General features: G+C 37.1%; 1 protein-coding gene across 1 annotated transcript in view; it reads left to right on the forward strand.

Moving 5' to 3' along the window:
• The window catches only part of LOC140244601 (glypican-5-like), a 64,835-nt gene extending 52,646 nt beyond the window's left edge, over positions 1-12,189 (forward strand). The window contains exons 5-7 of the mRNA XM_072324223.1: positions 4,578-4,707; positions 9,578-9,746; positions 11,858-12,189. Of these exons, the coding sequence (XP_072180324.1) occupies positions 4,578-4,707; positions 9,578-9,746; positions 11,858-12,093 (535 nt within the window). The 3' untranslated portion in view covers positions 12,094-12,189. The remainder of the gene's footprint in view (positions 1-4,577; positions 4,708-9,577; positions 9,747-11,857) is intronic.
• Positions 12,190-18,937: the final 6,748 nt, after the last annotated feature.

Raw genomic sequence — 18,937 nt, forward strand, 5'->3', positions numbered from 1 at the left:
AGTGTTGAATTCTATTCATTACTTTTATTATTTCATTCAACTTGCCTCTTTTGAACTCACGCTGACAGTGTTTTGGAGAGTTAACACATAACAACTCTGAACTATGTTCCCTGTGTGTTTAAACATGTTGTACACGCACTATAGATATGCTTGAAGAGTGTACTTGGTGAGGCAGTGAGGGGAATGACTTCATGCCAAATCTAATGCTGCACTGCAATCTACTGACAATATTTAATACACAAAATGACATTGTTATCATACACACTCTCTTGCACTCATACTCTCTCTCTCTCTCTCTCCCACACACAGACCTACACACCTGTAAAAATGGGCTTTTAAGAAAATGTAGTAGACAGAACTCTTGTACGCCCATGAATTTTTTATCATGGCTACTACTAAAACACTGATCAATTCAGTGCTTATTTACGTCGATGTAGGGCAATTTATCAATCAGTTGCAAAGAACTCTAGGTGTTTCAGACTCCACCAAATGATCTGACTTGTATCCGTTGACATTTCATCCTTTCTCTGATGTATAGTCTCCTGTTGAAATGTGATTATATTTAATGGGGACATTTTAAGAAGTAAATTACCTTCCATGAAATGGTGAATAACAAAATAGTTTTAAAAAAATGAAATCAAAGAATGGTAGTTATGAATATGTGTTAATGGTCATTACACTGTATCTTAGTCATAAACCCTCCTCTCCCACTCTTAAATTCAAACTCTTTTGCACTGGAAATAGTGGCAGATTTAGGATACAATAAATGCACATAAATTTATACAACAAATCAATTTCACACTAAATTGTAAAAATGTTTGTGCTTATGTGAAGAGTAGAGTTCTTTCTTCTTTATTTGTGTTCATCCATTCCACACTCTAATGGATCCAAAGCCAGTGAAGGAAGCAGTGCAGACTGTGCAGTTATTATTACTTTTTACCAATCATGTTTGGGATTGCGGTCTGTTACATCACAAATGTTCATACTTCATTGAAGGATCAACAATTGTGAAATGTTCTTTTCTCTACTGCAGTATAACACTATATAGTACCGTTTCATACTCAGCACATACCATGTTAATTGCATTCAGATAAATGCAATGGATCATTATAGATACTACATTCTTGGGTAATTTGCAGCAAAATACACTTTGATATGTATCAACCAAATTGGTTAGGCATTCTGTGCCAGTACAAAGGTTCTCCGAAGTAATCTACCATAATTTCCCCCAATTAGTTTGAGCAAGGCAGACCAGTGGGTCTATATCTTTTGTCTACTACATTATGAATGTGTATGCTTTTCAAAGAAGCTTGTTCTTCATGGAAAACATTTCCTTTTTTTTTTTTGCCATCATATTCTCTCTTGGTATCTTGTTAACTGAGAGTGAAGACTTGGTTCTGCATTTATTCCTTAGCTCACAATAGACACAGGCAGAGAACCCCACCATGGCAGAACACTACAAAGGGAATTACCGCCCCCTAGAAGGGTCTCCCTTTTCTTAGGATAGACCAATCTGTTGTGCCCCTTTTTGAATCCTAAGCCTGATTAATGAATCAAATTGGCATTTTATTGCTTGAAATGGAGCCGTTTGGCCAGCCACTTTCCCCTTTTGCCCCGGTAATCAATTGAATCGACTGAGAAGTACGTTGGGCACTGTCTGATCACACAAGGAACAAACAATGAGATCAATGATTCCTTTTCCTTTTTTTGGGGGTGGGGGGGGGGGGGGCAGGAGGATGAAGGCATATAAGAAGGCAGCTTTAGAATTTTGTCTAATGAAATAGGAAGTAGATTTCAATTGGCACAAAAGGCTCACCTTTTTTTCTCAGGAGGCAGTTAAGACATCTCGGAATAATGTTCATATTAACCCAAATCCTCTGGCACAGCAATCTAAGTGTTCATACCACTGAATTACATGTGTCTACAGAGCAATAGAGTGTCCAGTTGGGGTAAGAGGGATGGTTTTTATTTCCGTGTGTGTTTATGTTTAACATTGGTACTGTTTTTTGTTAAATATAGCAATGGAGGTGTTTACTTTTAAACATAGCAACAGTGTCATTCAGTGTTGTTTTTGAGTATGCATGATGAAATTAAAAAATCAAGTAATACTCTATGGGAAGCAAAATTATTGGAGTCTTGGTGCAGCAGGATTGACATGATCAACTAGTTTCTCACTTTGGTACACTGGCAAACCAACATGTGAGAGAGAGAGAGAGAACAAAAAAGGCTAAAGCCCAACACCAGTGTTTATTTTTTTTTTTAATCATTTTATGTCCTGAGGAAATAATAATGAAGGCACATCTATGTAAACAGTCATCTGAGGAACTTTATTGAACTTTTCTCCTCCTCTCCATCAGACAGGGCAGAATAAAACACAAAGAGGCACACAAGAGTGGCATGTTGGTCATCTAAAAAATGTGAATTCTTATTGCTCCTATCATTATTTCATTCTGGTTTATTGCTGTGTGAGAAGAAAGTCATAACATTAAGAAACTGCATGAATTATCAAAACACGCCCCAAAGGCTATACTTTATAGGAAGGAAAATGGCAAAAGGGGAGAGAGTTGGTGATGGAAGCTGTTCAAACAAAGACAGCACCTCGTGTGTCAAAGCAGTGGCTCAAATTTGTATTTGCACACTTCTGTGCAGTTATGATATACAGTATATAATAATCATCAATTATGATGGTCAACTATCCTTTGGTAAGTTGTTTTCTAAGTCTCACACTTTAAACTGATTTCCCACTAAAATGTTTTCTTAAAAAATCAGCAAACATTACAGTTTGATAAAAAGTTCATGAAATATTTATATGTGATGCTTCATAGGTCAGAATTTGAGGGGGCTTTTTGTTTTGTTTTTACAGATGTTTATTAATTCATCAGGGGAAAACAAATTATTCTTGCAGTACCATCATTTTAGCTGTTACCATTCACCTGGTTAAAGAAATTGTAAACATATTCTAATTTCATTTGTGAAAGTGCAAAGATTTCTTCTTTTTTTTTCTGAGTGTGATAGACTTGCCCATTCTGTAAAGACTTCATTGCAGGAATTCATTTCCGCTTTGGTATTGCCATAACGGTATATGATGTGGTATGGGTTGAGGGCATGGAGTTTGCAATATATGAACACCATTTTTGTGAATGATGCTGGTGTTTATGTTCCATTTGGAAGCACACTTTCTGGCACAGAGATTAAAATTCTTTGGGGCTAAGTGGGACTGGTACATTTGTAGTCTATGGAGTCGAGGAGGGGTACATTTTCACTGAGCAAGGAGGCTTTTGCCTTTGTCCCAAAAATATCCCTGGCAGGCATGACAAATCCATATTGTGCATTTGGCTGGGTTTGAGAGTGCAGTTTTTGGGGATGATGTGTTATGAATACCAGTGAACTGTAACTCCCAGAACTCTCCCTTCCCTCACCTTTGTCTCTACCAGCCCATGAGGACTTAGACTTTGGGCACACAGATTAAACCACCACCCCTCAATAAAGGGGGAGAATGGAGGTAAACATACAGCTTTCCATCCTCTGAATGAAGGCCTGTCTTTTAATTAGAGTGGAGGACCGCTACAATGTTTGCCCGTCACTTTTCATCCCTCTTTCTGACATATCTGTGACGAAATGTCTTTGACGCTTGTTGAAAAGTCGGGGTCTTGGCACACACAAAGTGCTCTTAGCACCCGCTTGGTCCAATGTGGTGAATTCGCCTTCAATAGCACTTACAAATTGTGTCTGGGATAATTGTCATTGTAGGTATAACCAGTACAAAAGGTGCTTGCTTGTATTCAGCTTGGAGAGGAGGTGTTACAACAATCAGAGATGTTTCATGATGCATTATTGGGCTGACATGATGTTGTATAATGAGAACAGTAGTAATGACAGATGAGATATTACTGAGGTCTGCAAGTTTTTTTTTTTTTCATTCATGCATATATTATGTTGGAGAACATAATATCTTTAACATGTTTTGCAAGCAAAATCACAAACAAACTTTCATAAATGTGATAGAAAGCTCTTAAATGACTTAAACTTTGCCAGCTCATTTAGTCTGTCTCCCTAATGTGGGTTAACCCATTAGTCACTGAAACACGTACCTGAAACCTACCGTCTTATTACTCCCTAAAATGCAGGAATGGCCTGTATATTTTGTTTTGTTTTGTTTGTTTGTTTGTTTGTTTATTTGTTTATAGTTTTATTCTTTACCAATTTTTGTTTTCACGTAAAATATGTAATTTGAAAGAGGTCAAAGGTCAACAAAAGCATGTCAGAATTACTTCTGTGACACACCATTCTCTTGGTAAAGTCTTTAATAGGCTTTCAAATAAGCATAACAGACAAGAATAAACATGCAGTGAGCTATTTTTCATAATTTAGAAAGTTGTTGAAATGAGAGCAATATTGCTGTATTTTTCAGGGAACTGTATAGGACATTATGTACAGAATCTGTAGTTGCTGAAGAGAGAAAGATATGTGTTAAATATCATATACACTACGACATGTCAAATTTCAGAAAGCTGCTTTGAGTCAATTAACAGTTAGTTTCTTGTCTTTTTTCTCACCGTACCCAATAATTTTTCCAGCTACCTACGGCAAGTGGTTGATGATGGACTAGCAGCACAACTCTTCAACCCAGAGGTCAAACTTACATCCAGGGAAAGAGAGCTCCTTGATGCTCTCCGACTGATGGATAAATTGGAGCATATGACCCAAGTGAGTCAACATTATTTGGATTGACTTGAATGGTTTCAATTTAGATAGTTGAGACTGGACTTGTTTCTTTTTTTTTTTCATTTGAGCTGAGCAAATGCAATCAGAAGTATATTGATAACATGCAGATTTTGTTTTTTGCATCTTGAATTGGAATCTGAATATTGTCATGAGTCTGTCATTTATGTTTGCCCCACTTTAAAATGGTGGTATATTATTGGTTAAGGTGCGGATCCAGCTTTTAACTTCTCCGAGATAGGCCTACTTAGAAATCACTTCATGAAATCGCTTCATGTAATTCTAAGAGGAATTAAAAGTTTGCTAGATGAAAATCAGTTTTGAATTGACTAAGACACCCAAACACAAAATAAAACAAAGCGATCCTAATAAAAGGTGGGTCCCACCTTATGTAAGGATCACTTTGTTTAGGATACCTCAGCTATTTGAAAACCAAATTTTATCATATAAAACTTTAAATTCCTCTTAGAATTATATGCTCAAAGATCATATTGCATAAGAGGTTTCTCCATATCTCAAAATTGAAAAATTATCAAAAGAAGAAACCTGAAGTCCCATCTTGACCGAAATGTACCATCCCTTTGATTGATCTTTCCTAGTTACCTCCACCAGTGGGTGAAACCTTTGGCTGATGGAAATTATGTTTTCGGTTCTGCCTGCAATTTGGCTGTTTGTCTGTCTTCTTGTTAGTTTTTCTGATTTTGTACAAGATAACGCAAGAACAAAATAATGAACAAATTTTCACAAAATTTGCAGGGTGTGTCCATAATGAGCTAAGAAAGAAATTCTTAAATGTTGGTTCATGAGGTCAAAGGTCATAGGTAATAAAGAACATAAAAGCTTAATCTCCCAATAACTCAACAATGGATGATCAGATTTTCACCAAATGTACTGTGTAGATGTCCCTATACCACTATGTTTGTGATGAAGATACTGCCTACAAAACAGCAATATTTTAAGCATGTTATGGCTGCTTGTTTGAGGTCTGTTCTCTCAGAGTATTCCTCATAGTTAATTTGTTTGTTTGTCTTCTTTGCCAACTTACTTGAATGCAAGAAGCTCATAAGTGCTAAATTAATCATAGTGGCAACTTTTCCAATCATCATCCAGCATATCATTAGCAATCTGTTTTTATTTTTTTGAACAGCAAAATTATTAATAGTGATGCAGTCTGTGGCTGTGCTTAAAGAAATAGTTTTCAAAAGTTTATTTATCACCATGGTAACCTGACAGACAGTTTTGGATGTAGGGAAAATTTTTGTTTTTCTGTCCTCAATAGTTAGGCCTATGTATTATTCTGTTTCATGGTCTATGGTGTTTTTTTTTTTTTTTGTATATTGAGTCTTATTCTTTCTCTTTAAACAACGATTTACCCACCACAATACTAATTTTTTCCTCCCTCCACCTCCGATGAAGATCTTCTCAAACAACAAAAAGTTACTTTCACTATCAGAGCCATATATTTGAATGTGTAATGTGAAAATCTTCCACACCCAGACTATCTCCTGCCTACCACTCACTGGTGATTCCTTCTGCCAAGTTTTTTGAGGGAGTCTCTGTTTGCTAGTCAAACACAGAAAGAGATTCTGTGATAAGAATGCATCACTCCTGTTAGCATAGCTCCTTAAGCTGCTATTGTACACCCATTAAAACCACTGATGATGTTTGGCTTCAGGCTTCATATACAGCTGCTTCTCCACTGCCCCAAGCTTCCCCCATCCCTGTACTTTTCATTACCATGTAGCCATGAAGCACATAATATACCTCTACAATTCACACCTTTCCCTACATAACTATCTCCTTAAAGCAACTCTGCTGCATTACAGCTGTGAGATAGCAAAACAACATATCTACATGCAACCTCTTTTCTAGTAAATCAAATTGAAAGTTTGACAAGAGGCCCACTTACACTTACTTGGAAAAATCATGATTTTTCTAAAATGCAAGTTGCTAAGCAACTACACCCAAACACCCTCGAAACATCGCCAGAAAAATCGCCAGCAGGAGTGCGATTTTTTGAAACATCGCGATGTTTGAGGCGAAGTTAGCGAGTGTAAACCCCAGCTGCAGAAATATCGTGATTTTTCATCACGTGACTTTCGGTCTCGGATTACACGCGCTCCCGATCCCTCTTGACATGTAGAGGGTACGTCGGTCATTGGCCAGAGCACTGGTACACGGTACATGCTGTACAGGTCTAAACGGCCGATCCTCGATTGGCTCGTGATCTCTCACCTCCCTCTCCCTGATGAAACTACAGGGTGTAGTACATGAAAACTAGTAGCAGACCTGAAGTTCTACAACCACGTATCATCACCCCATGATGACTTAACAAAATAATGTTCTCCCAGAAATGCGTTGATTTTGGGAGTGCCCATACTGCTTTAGGTATTATATACATTGTTTGTGGAACACAGGAGTTCGTAACAAGTGTCGGTAAAACAACGGTGAGTTCTTGCTGTCGCCTGATAAAATACCAGTCCTAAAAAAAAGAGCCTGCTTCTCACTTTCGTCGTAATATCGGTGAAATTTCATGATCCTCCTGAATGCCGCTTTCATCAGCTTTCTCATACTTAGATGAAGTTTTACACACCTACTACTAAGTGATCTAATATAGCAAGCTATGTAGTTTTACCGTAAGTTTACACTCTTGAGAAACACAAATGTATGTGTGCATTGTACTGATGATAAAAAGCCCTGGCTCAACGTTCCAACCAGCTAGCTGTAAACAAAATATACTGCACACGAAAACGAACAGAATAGCGTGCGCTTCCACTCAGCTACCATGTTGAAAAGAGGTAAATTACACATGCGTACTACCAACCCAAAAATCGCGATGTTTCGTGAAGCTCAAACTTCGCAAATTTTTGTGCAAGTGTAAACGGTGGAACCAAAATATCGCGATTTTAAAGATCGCGATGTTGGTAGGTGTAAATGCGGCTAAGTGTACAGCTCTTTTTTTAGTTGTTGTTTAATGTTTCATATCTAAGCTTAGAAGGACCAGTATTATCATGGATTTCACTAGGCCCCTCATTTTTTGAATAATTTGCATAAATCAAAACATTTGTGGTTTTATTGCACTAACCTAGCCAAATTAATTCTACAGCAAAACAATGTAAGTCTTGATTAGTGGGGCACATAGGCCCTACATGTCCCGCAACATCATTCTGTGCATGGTTCTGCAGGCCACGCACAGTCATGCAGCCTATTACTGTGTAAACATGTATATGGCAAAACAATGTATTACAGTTGAACCTCTCGTATCCGGACAAGTCGGGACCGGGGCTCATCCGGATAAGGGATTTGGCCGGATACGGGAGATTCAATGCTTTATACATGTACATATACATACACATGTACTGATGTAGCCCATTAGTACCACATGTAGTAATGTGTATACTGCAACCTTTTCATTGTTACATTTGGGGATGTTTGGGGATGTTGGAATGTCTGGAGGTAAGCAATTTGGAAGGAAATTTGATGTAATGTATGTTAATCATGTTGGAAGTAATATGTAATTCATGTGTGTTTGGGTAGGAGTTGTCACGGAGTTGGGAATCCCCCTTTCCTCCCGTAATTATTTAAAAAAAATCACGGCGAGATTGCGTCCGTATAATAGAGAGATCCGGATAAAGGGAGGCCGGATAAGAGAGGTTCAACTGGCATGTAGATATGTTGATTTGCCAAGTTTGTGATGGCCGAGCATTGAGAAGAGGCCAGCCCAATGTATCACTGCTTACATTGTTTTGCCAACAAAATTCCAACATTTTCCACAGGGAGGGGGCATTATATCTCAGTAATAGGATGCTTTCTGAACTCACAATTTTTTTCAAGAGTCAGATTACACTAAAACACATTGGAGTATGCAACTAAGTCAAGTTTCCAAAATGGTCGACATATGTTGTTTTTATAAGGTGTCATTTTTGCTTGTAATATTTCTCCTCATGATAAAGTTTGTATCCCTTTCCAATCTTTCTTCCTCTCATTAACAATGTGTTTTAATTTTTTTATTTTATTTATTTTTTTTTTTTGCGGTTGTCCAATGACAAATACAAAGAGATAAACAAGAGTTGTTGGGTTAAGGAAGTTTGGAAATGGTTTATTGCAGAGAGCCAAGTTTGTTCAAGTTCTTCATCACCACAAGGAATTCACTCAGTTGTGCATACAGAATTAGCAGTCAGTGAACAGGAGATGGCGCTGTTTTTAAATCACTTTGTGCATTGATGGGAAAATATGAAGCAAAAATGTTGGTATGCTTACCCAGACAGTACATATGGAGGAGAGCTATGGGTGATAAGCTACGTTCCTGTCCTCATAAGTGTTTATCAATTGATTATTTCTGGAGGATTTAAGGCTTAATCTTTTCTCTTTTTTTTTTTGCCAAATGGCACAAGGACTGGTGCCATAACTGGAGCAAGGGCAAACTTCTTGCTTTGTATCAGAAGACTGATGCTCTAAATGGTAGAGGTGTTTTATATAAGCACTTTTCATGCTCAGAAGTGAGAACTAATTGAGTTTTCAACCAATCAGATCAATCTATGAGGTATATTTTATGTGTCTCCCAGTGAAAAAATTACCTGTCATATTATGCTCGCCTTAAATGCATGTAAAGAAAATATGTTCCATAGTGCCTTTAGGGTATAACAGAGAGATTCCTGTATCATATGACAAGAAATATTTGTAGATACTTGAGTTGGGTGTTTGTCACAATTGTCAGAGCTTTACTTTGAAACCTTTAATATGTAAATGGGCAGTAATAGGATCATAAATGGAGTGCTGTAGCAATATTGTAATCTCATTGTTTGTTGGTGTTTCCTCTCATTTCTTTTCTTCTTCCTTTCTTGTCCTGTGACAGAAAATGGAAAAATTCTTGACACACTACTTGGTGAGCAAGAATCCTAATTTTGGAGATGACGAATGGAGTGGGGATGGCTTCAGCGGCAGTGGGTCTGGTAGTGGAGACTACAGTGGTAGTGGAGATGACACAGAGACTTCACCACTACCTCATTTTACACTCACCACAGGTATGAAAGGGAGGGAGAGGGCAAAGTGTGTACTAATTTTACACTCACTACAGGTGTAAAAGAGAGGGAGAGGGCAAAGTTTGTACTAATTTTACACTCGCTGCAGGTGTAAAAGGGAGGGAGAGGGCAAAGTGTGAACTCATATTACACTCACTACAGGTGTAAAAGGGAGGGAGAGAGCAAAGTGTGTACTTATATTACACTCACAACAGGTATGAAAGGGAGGGAGAGGACAAAGTGCGTTCTCATTTTACACTCACTACAGGTGTAAAAGGGAGGGAGAGGGCAAAGTTTGTACTCATTTTACACTCACTGCAGGTGTAAAAGGGAGGGAGAGGGCAAAGTGTACTCATTTTACACTCACTACAAGTGTAAAAGGGAGGGAGAGGGCAAAGCGTGTACACATTTTACACTCACTAGAGGTATGAAAGGGAGAGGGCAAAGTGTGTACTCATTTTACACTCACTAGAGGTATGAAAGGGAGGGAGAGGCAAATTGTGTACTCATTTTACACTCACTGCAGGTGTAAAAGGGAGGGAGAGGGCAAAGTGTACTCATTTTACACTCATCACAGGTATGAAAGGGAGGGAGAGGCAAAATGTGTACTCATTTTACACTCATCACAGGTATGAAAGGGAGGGAGAGGCAAAATGTGTACTCATTTTACACTCATCACAGGTATGAAAGGGAGGGAGAGGCGAAATGTGTACTCATTTCACACTCACTACAAGTGCAAAAGGGAGGGAGAGAGCAAAGTGTACTCATTTTACACTCACTACAGGTGTAAAAGGGAGGGAGAGGGCAAAGTGTGTACTCATTTGCACTCACTACAGGTGTAAAATAGAGGGAGAGGGCATGTTCTCATTTTACACTCACTGCAGGTGTGAAAGGGAGGGAGAGGGCAAAGTGTGTGCTCATTTTACACTCACTGCAGGTGTAAAAGGGAGGGAGAGGGCAAAGTGTACTCATTTTACACTCACTGCAGGTGTAAAAGGGAGGGAGAGGGCAAAGTGTACTCATTTTACACTCACTACAGGTGTAAAAGGGAGGGAGAGGGCAAAGTGTATTCATTTTACACTCACTGCAGGTGTAAAAGGGAGGGAGAGGGCAAAGTGTGTGCTCATTTTACACTCATTGCAGGTGTAAAAGGGAGGGAGAGGGCAAAGTGTACTCATTTTACACTCACTGCAGGTGTAAAAGGGAGGGAGAGGGCAAAGTGTACTCATTTTACACTCACTACAGGTGTAAAAGGGAGGGAGAGGGCAAAGTGTATTCATTTTACACTCACTGCAGGTGTAAAAGGGAGGGAGAGGGCAAAGTGTACTCATTTTACACTCACTTCAGGTGTAAAAGGGAGGGAGAGGGCAAAGTGTGTGCTCATTTTACACTCGTTGCAGGTGTAAAAGGGAGGGAGAGGGCAAAGTGTACTCATTTTACACTCACTGCAGGTGTAAAAGGGAGGGAGAGGGCAAAGTGTACTCATTTTACACTCACTACAGGTGTAAAAGGGAGGGAGAGGGCAAAGTGTATTCATTTTACACTCACTGCAGGTGTAAAAGGGAGGGAGAGGGCAAAGTGTACTCATTTTACACTCACTTCAGGTGTAAAAGGGAGGGAGAGGGCAAAGTGTGTACTCATTTTACACTCACTACTGGGATGAAAGGGAGGGAGAGGGCAAAGTGTGTACTGTTTTTCATTGACGTCAATTTTATTTTTCTCATAACTGGAACGGTCTGTGACAGTGACAAAATTCTTGCAAATGGCATAGTGAATTTGCATCATTTCAAATGTGTGCCAGAGAAAGGAGCTAAGACACGAAAGAATTCAGTGTAACAACAGGATTAATGAAATATAGATTATGTTCATAATCAGGTATAAGATTGTCAAAAAGTATGACGTTGTGTTTCTGTGTTTTTCAAATGACAATGGAAAATACTTCAAGACCATTGACAGAATTTTAATCAACTCTGTCATTGCAGCAAGCAAGTTTTTTTGGTGTGTGTGTATATGACATTTTGATATATCGGCTTACGAGGATACTTTACTGAACAGATATTGATGACTGGATGGTAACCATTCTGTTTTCTATACCCTGATCTCTCCTACAACAGCTGCAGGCCAGGATCCTGATTTCAGCTTTGAGCCAACGCCAAAGACGTCAAGAACTAAGAGCCCACATGAACCCACAGAGAAAATTCCTTACAGACCTATCACAGAGGACCCATCAGGTCAGAAGGAAACGCCCAAACCAGCTGTGAGAGCAGGGGCTGCACCCACACACACTGTCACCTCTTTAGCAATTATTACTCTCCTCTCCCTCTGTGCATCATTACTCGTTCATTGGTGATACAGTGTCATCTTTCAGAGCTTAATGCTCTCTTGGACCTTACATCCAATCTCATTTGGATTTGGCTGAGCATGGCTGACCAACAAGGAGATAAAAAGAACTTGATCAACAACTTCACATCTCTTGTGCATCAATAGACTTTTCAGAGCTTTTAACTCCCCAGAGTAGATGGGAAAGTCATGACTGGGCTAATACCTTAAGGAAGCACATGGAATTGGAAAGAGATGGTTGTGTTAAAATGGAACGACTAAATACCCAGCCAAATGTGTGTACCAAATGTTTGTTTTCCTGCAAGTTTCATGTCCAGTAGGAATGTTGATTGGATAACTGGAAGGGTCTAGTTGCCTTTATTCTGTAACCGAGTACCCCAATGTGTGTAGAGTAATATGCCACCAAGGGAATGTGAGCTTTATTTTTCAGTATTGTTGGTTAGGTTTTTGTTCCCTTATTTTGGAGGAGAATAACAGAAATTAATGAAATCGTTTAGAAGCACAAAGCTAAATATTGCAAAATCATGCATAAAAGATAAACATGCAGATGAAGAGTTATGTTGTAAAATGTTCCCCAAATGACAATATTCCATTAGAGGAGGTCTATTTTCAAAGGAATATTCTATTAGAGGAGGTCTATTTTCAAAGGAAAGGTGTGTCACAAGTCACAAGATCACCTGGATATCCTGGTGAAAGAAAATGCATGTTTTCACATCAAGAAAAAACTTTGAATAGGTATTTGAGTGAGATGAGGTATATGTGACATACTTAACTCTTTCTGTTTACCTCCATTACTATAATACCAGAATCATTTGTGGCATTAAACTTTTGTGAATTGAAGCCAACAGCCTTTTTTTTTTATGCATAAAACTTTTGCGAGGTGCCACTGGCATTCAATGCACAGTATTGTGTAGACAAACACTTTTGTAAGCATTTCACTTTTGCAAATCTTGGCTCCTTGCTAAATTCTGTAAAGTTTCATGTATGTGAGAATTTCAGGTTTTACATCTGCAGTATTCTGGCGGGAATGGTCCTCCTATGAGACCTCCCTAGAGATGAGAAAAAAGTGATAAGGAATCTTATATAAACTGCTACTAAGCCAGGAGTGTGCTGCATATATCTTAATGATGCTTTCAATAGGATTTCAGGTGTTGAATTCATTAGATATCTGTACAATATTAGCTGTCACCATGTCATGGCATTGCAGGATGTTTTCTTTTATACTACATGTTTATATCTTCAAAGATGGGTAAAAAAGTCTTGCATATTTCTTATTGACACTACATCATTAAGTACTCATGGTGTTTTTGATCTTATGTCCTTTATTCATGTGTAAAAACAAAAGCAAGCTGTGATCTTCCATTCAATCCATTTGTTGCCAAAACATATGTGATTCTCCTTTTTTTGGCGTGGAAGAGGGAAGTATTGGTTCAGTCATATTTCAAAGTTGGATGCTGGAAATTTAAGCTCTTAACAGCATTGATATTTCCTCTTAACAGCGTTGATATGTCAAAAACACTTGACACTAACAGGACATTATTGCCAAAATATATTGTAGAGCAACATTTGTTTTTTGGTGCCATACTTTCTCTTTCATGTATGTTGTTAGAGTATATTTTTTTAGACTTCCACTAGATAAAGTCTTGGTAAGAACATTTACTTGTAAATTAGAAAAAAAAAAGGTGATGCAGGCTGAAGTATTTGACAGGCTGTTGATTGGGAGTTGCGTTTTTATATAATTACATGTCCATGATTGAATTCTTCCAGAGATTTCCTGTTCCTGTTAGCAATAATATATCTACATGTACAAAAATCTCACATTTTCCAAAAACTTCTAAAAGATCATGGAGAGTATAGAATTACTTTTCATTTCTGACTTCTAGAGTTGGCAGTGACACTTGATGAACTCTTTAATTACAGAATTATGTTTAGGAAAGATTCACAAAGCAGATTTATTTTGTCTATGTGTGATGTGACTGATTTGCTATGTGCAAATGCAATGAAAGTCAGGACATTGCATGAGGACACTTGAGAAAGGAAGGTCAAAGAAGGTGGTTCTCCTCTAACACCTATTTTTATATGACATCGATAATGCTGTTCCTTATGAAAATATTGCACATGTGGAAAGAATCTCTTCTTTCTCTTGTTGAATCTGCTCAGATGATTTTGACAGTGACTGTGCCCAATCTTCCCACTATTTTTGTCAGAGATCGAGGTAGGACATGTCCCTGTAACTACACACCTGTCCACATGTAGTTGTTGAGTCAGAAATTACCTTTATAACCAAGCAATTATAGCACCCTAAGTGACGACATTCAGAGAATATTTGGCTTTCCCTCAATTTGACAGATACACTGTCTTGGTACCTTACAGAGCATAAAATGTATCATGCCAAAAATTGAGGCATAGCTGTCATGTGACAAAGAAAAAAAAATGTAGTTTCAGCTTTTGTTTTGACACGTTACTCTCATCTGGAAGCCTTTGAATGTCTTTCCTACTCAGACTCTCATATGTCCAGGTCCCTCAAAAAGTTATTACATCAATAAATGAGAAAATGAATAGATAAATAAATGAAGAATGAAATAGATGGAATAAAATAAATGAATAATCAAGCAACTAACTGACTGATAGAAAGCTAAAGTGAAGGGAAGAATGGTATAACCAATTTATGTTACTTTTGTTTTTTCACTTCTTTCTCTCTTAATGATAATGCACTGCAAAAGTTATTGTTTGTTTTTTTCCAAGATGCTTCCATGTTTTTCATCATGAGGAGTTCTGAAATCATCCACTGAATTATTTCAAAGCTCTATATGTATCTCCAACTTGTGCATAAAATTTTTTGTGTGAGTAATAACACATTGTAATCTGTCAGGGATACTCTTCTGTTGTACAGTTAAACCTGTGTATAGTGACCGCTCATGAACTATGTTTTACTGTTTGTGTTCTCTTTGTCTCAACTGACATTCTCAGTAGCCCCCATCTCCCTCTAAAAGAAGGAGATAGATAAAGGAAAAGAGTGCATTTTGGTGGAATGAGGAGTGGAAAGACATACAAAACTTTTAGAGCCATGTGTCAACAGATCTGACAAAGTATACAGTATAAACTACAGTCCATGGTTGCTGAACCTTAACCGAACACAGTGAAATCTTGACCAGAGGGGCTAATCAGGTATCCAACTGACAGCATTAAGACAGGCACTGTACACATCTTTTCTCTCCCATGCAGTTTATAGTGGTATACAAAACAGACAGCTGCTTATGAAAAATTAACCATTGTGATTTGCTTTTGTGTACATTATGCTAAATATGCTGGGTGGAAAGGGCTCAATGAAATTTGGTCCTATTCTTTGACATATCTGTGCTGTATCTCTACAAATTATTATTATCATTATTTTTATGCCTCCGTCAATGAAGTGGCCGGAGGCATTAGGTTTTCGGGTCGTCCGTATGTCCTTCCGTCCGTCCGTCCGTCCCGGACGTTTTGTTTTTGTCGATATCTCGAGAACCATGTGGTTTTACATCAAACTTGGTATGAGGGTATATCCTGGGGGGATAATACTTTGTTTGGATTTTAGGGTCACGGGGTCAAAGGTCAAAGGTCACAGGTTATTTTGTGAAAAAAAAGTTGAAAATTCATGTTTTTCTCCATATCTCGCAAATGGTTCAAGGTATCTTCATGGAACTTAGTATATATGCTTGTTCCAATGGGCAGTGATTATCTAGGGAAGTTGGGGGTCATGGTTCAAAGGTCAGGGGTCAAAGGTCATGGTCAACTCCTCAAAATATCACTACTTTCCTTATATTTCTGCAATGCCTGAAGGTTTTTGGTTTTTTTTTTTTAACTTGATGTATGCATGTATTACCCAATATATATTCTGTGGGAAGTTTCTTGCCAAAACGTCAAAGGTCAAGTGAAAGTGCTGAATTGCACTTTTTCCTCCATATCTCAAAAGTAACTCAAGGTATCATCATGAAACTTACATATTTATGCATGTTCAACCTAACAGTGATTCTCTTTGGAACTGTGAGGTCAAAGGTCAAAGGCCAGGTTAAGATAATGCTATTTTCCCATTTGATACTGAAATTATACTTTTTCTCAATACCTTAAAAATTACTCAATGCAAAAACTTATAAAAGGGTCAAAAGTCAAGTAAAAATCATCAGTTCCCCAAATACCTGCACTCTGACATTTTAATCATTCATCCAATTGAACCTAGTTCTAGGAAAGTGAACATTCAGCACATTTGTGGCAAACCTGTCATTTTAATATTTTGCCAATTGTGTGAAACTGTCATCACACATTGTCAAGACATTGTACTATAGGAGAACCATGCATTATGGCGGAGGCATATCAGTCGCCGTAGCGATATATCTAGTTTTTGAATGAATTTTGGGCAAATTCAGCTTGTTCAGAATGTAGGGCATATGCCTTTGATGGAAATGCATAGTGAACTTTATGCCATGGACATATTTATTATCTATGTTATAGATACTACACTACACTTGCGAATGATTGTAATTTTCTTCCTAAGTGTACAGTGGACTCTTCTTATAACAAAGTGCTCGGGACTGACAGTTTTCTTTCATCATATCGAAATTTTGTTAAAACCAAACAAATGCACAATAAAGAACATAGAGCTGATAAGTTGGAACCTGAATTTTGTATTTCGTTGTAACCACAATTTGTTGTAACCATGTTCATTATAACGGGAGTGCACTGCCTTCCCTTTTTTTTTTCTTTTGGCATATATGTTGATGTAGCTCTGTGAAGTGAATTCATTATTTACAATTTTGCATTAGATTGTAAAATATTGACAGTGTGTACATTTTATTATGATCATTATATATATATATATAAAACAGAATATGTATTTAACTGTATAAAGAAGTAATTTCTTTATTCTATGAGGAATGCTTTTTTTTTTACAATGATATACCAGTACTTGAAAAGTACTAATGAAATGGAACCAAGCGCTTGTCAGAAGGGGAAAATGCATTGCAAATGGATTATGATGCTATGTATTGTACTATGGTATTATCTGGAAATTTAATTTTTGTACTATGTATCTACTTGTATATTGCCGTTTTATACAAATGAAATAAAGGGAATTTAATTACTGTATGACTTTCAGGTTTGTGCAGTAAATCATATCTATTTCAACTTATCACAATTTTCATGTTGGTTATTATCATCATTGCTAAGTATTTCATGATTAATTTCTGTCTATACTATTTGATCATGATTTTATCACCGACATTAGAGTATTAGACAAAACATGCACTGCTGACAGATGTTTCACAGACATATACATTTGAAGAGTTTGTTTGCAAAAACCGATAAGTCCATATTTGTCAAATGGAGATATTTGCGATTAAAAGTCAAGAAAAATAAAGAGAATAATAAGAATTTTTTTGCTTCTATTGACCACAACTTCAAAAATGCACCTTTATATGTAGTGACCAATATATCATTTAAAAGGTATCATTTTGTACTTTATGACACAGACCGTACTTCCAAATCTTCAAAAATGGACTTATCGGTTTTTGCAAACTCTTCATTTGTTGTTCTTTTTTTAAAGAGATTTGATGAGACAGCTTACAATAAAGAAAAAATAGAAGAGGTAGAAAGAAATCACCATGCAGTGACAACATACACACTTGGCACTGACCAATAGGTGAATATAACATCAGCAGAGACTAGCTCATTCATTGGTACAGAAACTCTCAAATAATTAGATGATCAGCAAACCATCACAGTTAATGGGAACCTACACATAAACTTAACTTTTTAAACTTTTTTTTTTTTAAATTTCTGTTGACCACTTTTGGAGTATAAGAAGTAAAATAATACAAGAGCATAAGAATAGCAAGATACAACAAAATGTACAAGAATATATCAGCTATGCCATATGACAAAAATCATCACATAATTGGTACTATAACCTTTTTAGAGTCTGAAAACAGATAAGAGTAACGAGAACCATAAAATATTACCATTATACAGAATACATGATATATGCCTAAGTGAATGTCGTCAGCAAAGCATAGTATTTACAGATATACTGGCTTGGGTAAAGAGAATATACAAAGCCTCTGCATATTGTACTGTAAGTACCCACAAGGTTTAGCCACAGCAGAACTGTAATACACTGTTTAAAACTTTGATAAAAGTCTTGGTAAACTTTAGCAAGCTCACACAGACTATGAGCTTGAGTACGAGTACCCCACTGTTGAACAAACAAAACATCTTTGAGAGTACTGTGGTGTAGCAGTACTCTAAACTTTTGATAAACAAATTTGAGCCTATCTGAAAGAAAACAAATGAAAGCAAAACAGTGTTCATACTCTTCTCTTCCATCACTGAAGTGCTTTCTTTTGAAAGTATCTGTCAAAAAATGTCTGTGCAGAATTTACATTTCCTTGTTTTTGAAACTGACCAAATGCCTTTAACCTTAAATTACATGAGATTACATGATAGGTAAGTTTTTGTTCTAGCATATCCTTGATTATTATTTGAAGAGTTTGTTTGCAAAAACCGATAAGTCCATTTTTGAAGATTTTTCAGTACGGTTTTTGTCATAAAGTACAAAATAATACCTTTAAATGATATATTGGTCACTACGTAATAAAATGCACGTATTTGAAGTTATGGTCAAAAGAAGCAAAAATTTTCTTAATATTCTCTATTTTTCTTGACCTTTAATCGCAAATATTCCCATTTGGCAAATATGGACTTATCGGTTTTTGCAAACAAACTTCATTTCTTTTAAATTTGTGCTAAATTGGGCATACTATTACTTGTGTACCTATATGTGAGCAAATCTTTTAGATGTAAAAAGTTCACAAAGATTTTAT

This window comes from Diadema setosum, chromosome 21 (assembly GCF_964275005.1).
Source record: "Diadema setosum chromosome 21, eeDiaSeto1, whole genome shotgun sequence".
Lineage (NCBI taxonomy): Eukaryota > Metazoa > Echinodermata > Echinoidea > Diadematoida > Diadematidae > Diadema > Diadema setosum.